Here is a 2,563-nt window from a genome sequence, read left to right as displayed (position 1 = left end):
CTCCTCCTCCTCCTCCTCCTCCTCCTCTTCCTCCTCCTCCTTCCACCTGTGAATCATTTAGAAGTGCATTTTAAAGTCATATGTGTCTGGGAGGATAAGCTGCCTCACTGCTGTCTCCCTGTTTGCACCATGTCTGGATGACACAGATTCTGATCTGCTGAGATGCGCTCTATGATGACATGCTAGCACTAGAGCCCACAAATATTCCACATCTGTCTGAGAACAATGTCTGTTTGATCACTTCCATTGGTTTAAACTCGTCTTTCCCACTCTGTACAGTACATGCTGCTTGATTTATTTTGTTGCATGATCTATCAGTTTGGGTGTTTTAAGTCTTTTAAGATGGGGGGGGGGTTCTTGCTATGTAGCCCAGGCTGGCCCTTTCTGGAGTGCATGTCCATTGCACAGTAAATTCTACTGTGGAATCTTGAGTATGATAAATGCCAAATAGTCAGAACACAGGCTATTTGTATATTTGTCACAGCTATTTTTATGAATAAATAACAGAAACTCAGCTTCAGCTGGTTTCAGTAAAAAGGGCTATTCCTTAGCTCAGTGTGATGATACATCCTGAGTTGGAAAATCCCTGTTAAAGTGTAGCCAGATTCATATAGACAGGAAAGGTTACTAGGGTTAGCCACCATTAATCTCTTTCATTTTCTTATGGAGACATCTTGTTCCAAGTAATCCTGGTCAAAGAGAGCTGCTCTCTTCCAGTCCAGCAGCCATGGGACCAGTGGCATTGGCAGTCATCTGTCCCTGACCAGTTCACTTGACTGGGGTGTGATATCCTCTCATGGATCTGGGGGTGGAACTGGGTCAGCTTTGGTCAAACTACCCTCCCATGGCTGAAGATGTGAAAGGATTTTTCTCTTAGAAAAAAAACCCTGGAAATTAGACAACGGAAGCACAGCAGCTGCTTATGTCACCAATCTAATTTCCTGCCCGTTTGCTGTTCGTTTCAGGATAGCGTGGAATTTAGAAACATCTGCAGTCACTTGGCTCTACAGATTGAAGGACAGCAGTTTGACAGAGACTTGAATGCCGCTCACCAGTGTCTGAAAACCATAGTGAAGAAGCTGATCCAGTCACTTGCTAATCTTCCATCAGATGCCCACGTGGTTGCCTGTGCTTCCTTGAGACAGATCTTACAGAATCTCCCAGATGTATGAGCACAAGAGGCAGCCAGACTACAGCTGGCCCTGCCAAGAAAACAGAATCCTTCACCTTCTAAACAATCAGCAGCGGTGGGTGTTTATGTGGCCAAAAGAACTCGATAGTTCATGTCTATGTCTGACCAAGAGCACCTGTAGCCTACAGCATGATAGCATGTAGTATGTATATTTTTAAAGTAGTAGTGTATATTTTTAAAGTATATTGACTTATTGCTGACTTTCTGAAGTATACTTCTTTGGGGAGCTAATTGGACTATATATATGTATATATTTATTAGCCATCTTAAGCCTTGGTTTTGAATGAATGATATTTAAATCTATATTTGTATTACTGTCAGCTATAAGGCTTAATAGGGACATGTATAGTAGAAAGATTACAGATCTTCATGTGATTTTGAGTAAACGGGACATTTAGTAACGGACATAATCTGTTTACTGGGCACTTCATTGTAGACAGTGACAGTGATCTTTAGTTGTAGAACTATGGGTGTCAGTCATTGTGAGTCCAGCTCTGTCATTAGTAATTGACCACTGGGCAGGAAGAGCTGCTTCTAAACCTTGTATTATCACATACTGCTCTGTACATTTAAAATGCTAATGATCTATGGGGTACCAGCATATGTAATATGTAAGTACAAGTACATGCTATTAAAGTCTCAATGTGGAACTGTCTAGCTTCTCTTACTGTCTCTGAATATTCCAATTGAAGTAGGAAAGTGCTGGGAAGAGAAGGAGGGTGTGGGCATGTGAGTATTTCTCCCTGCATAGTCCAACACTCGGATCTGGAAGGAGACCGTGGTTTAATCTATCTGTTTGTTTGTTTGTTTATTTATTTATTTATTTATTTAGGTAACAGCTATCTACACATGCTTTCTATTGTTCAATGATATCTGGAGCTTAAAAGGGCCTTGTTGTGTCATAGAAGTTTGTTGTAGAAACAGCATCAGGTTCACTGTGGGATAGGGAGATCACAGCATACATCAATGGCTTGCTTTTGAAAGAATTAATAACTGATCTCATCAGTGGTGAGGTGTAGCTGTCTAAAATAAGCATTAGTAGTAATCAAAGCCTCTTTTATTGAAAACATTTTTTTTCATAAATATATTCTCAACACAGTTTCCCCTTCTTCATTTCCTCCCAGATAAAACATAAGACCAAAAACCATAATATACAAGCAAAAGACCAGTAAGGCAAAAATGCCCAAAGAAAACAACATGAGATGAAAGTATCTCCAAGAATGCCACTGAGCTTGTTTTGTGTGGCCATCTACCACGAAGCAGGAGGCCTGCCATTAAGTGTGACTTATGTTAATAAGACTCCATTGGAGAAAACTGATTTTTTCCTTTGCAAGAGATTGTCCATTGAAGATGGCTTCTTGATTAGAGATG

General features: G+C 40.5%; 1 protein-coding gene across 1 annotated transcript in view; it reads left to right on the top strand.

Annotated features, from left to right (window-relative positions):
* Dleu7 (deleted in lymphocytic leukemia 7) overlaps window positions 1–1,842 on the top strand; it is a 13,230-nt gene extending 11,388 nt beyond the window's left edge. Inside the window, exon 2 of the mRNA XM_021204076.2 lies at window positions 966–1,842. Within this exon, the coding sequence (XP_021059735.1) occupies window positions 966–1,172 (207 nt within the window). The 3' untranslated portion in view covers window positions 1,173–1,842. The remainder of the gene's footprint in view (window positions 1–965) is intronic.
* The last annotated feature ends 721 nt before the right edge of the window (window positions 1,843–2,563 follow it).

Source organism: Mus pahari, chromosome 8 (assembly GCF_900095145.1).
Source record: "Mus pahari chromosome 8, PAHARI_EIJ_v1.1, whole genome shotgun sequence".
Classification (NCBI taxonomy): Eukaryota; Metazoa; Chordata; class Mammalia; order Rodentia; family Muridae; genus Mus; species Mus pahari.
The sequence above is the reverse complement of the archived record's forward strand: the minus strand, read 5'-3'. Positions and strand labels throughout refer to the sequence as shown.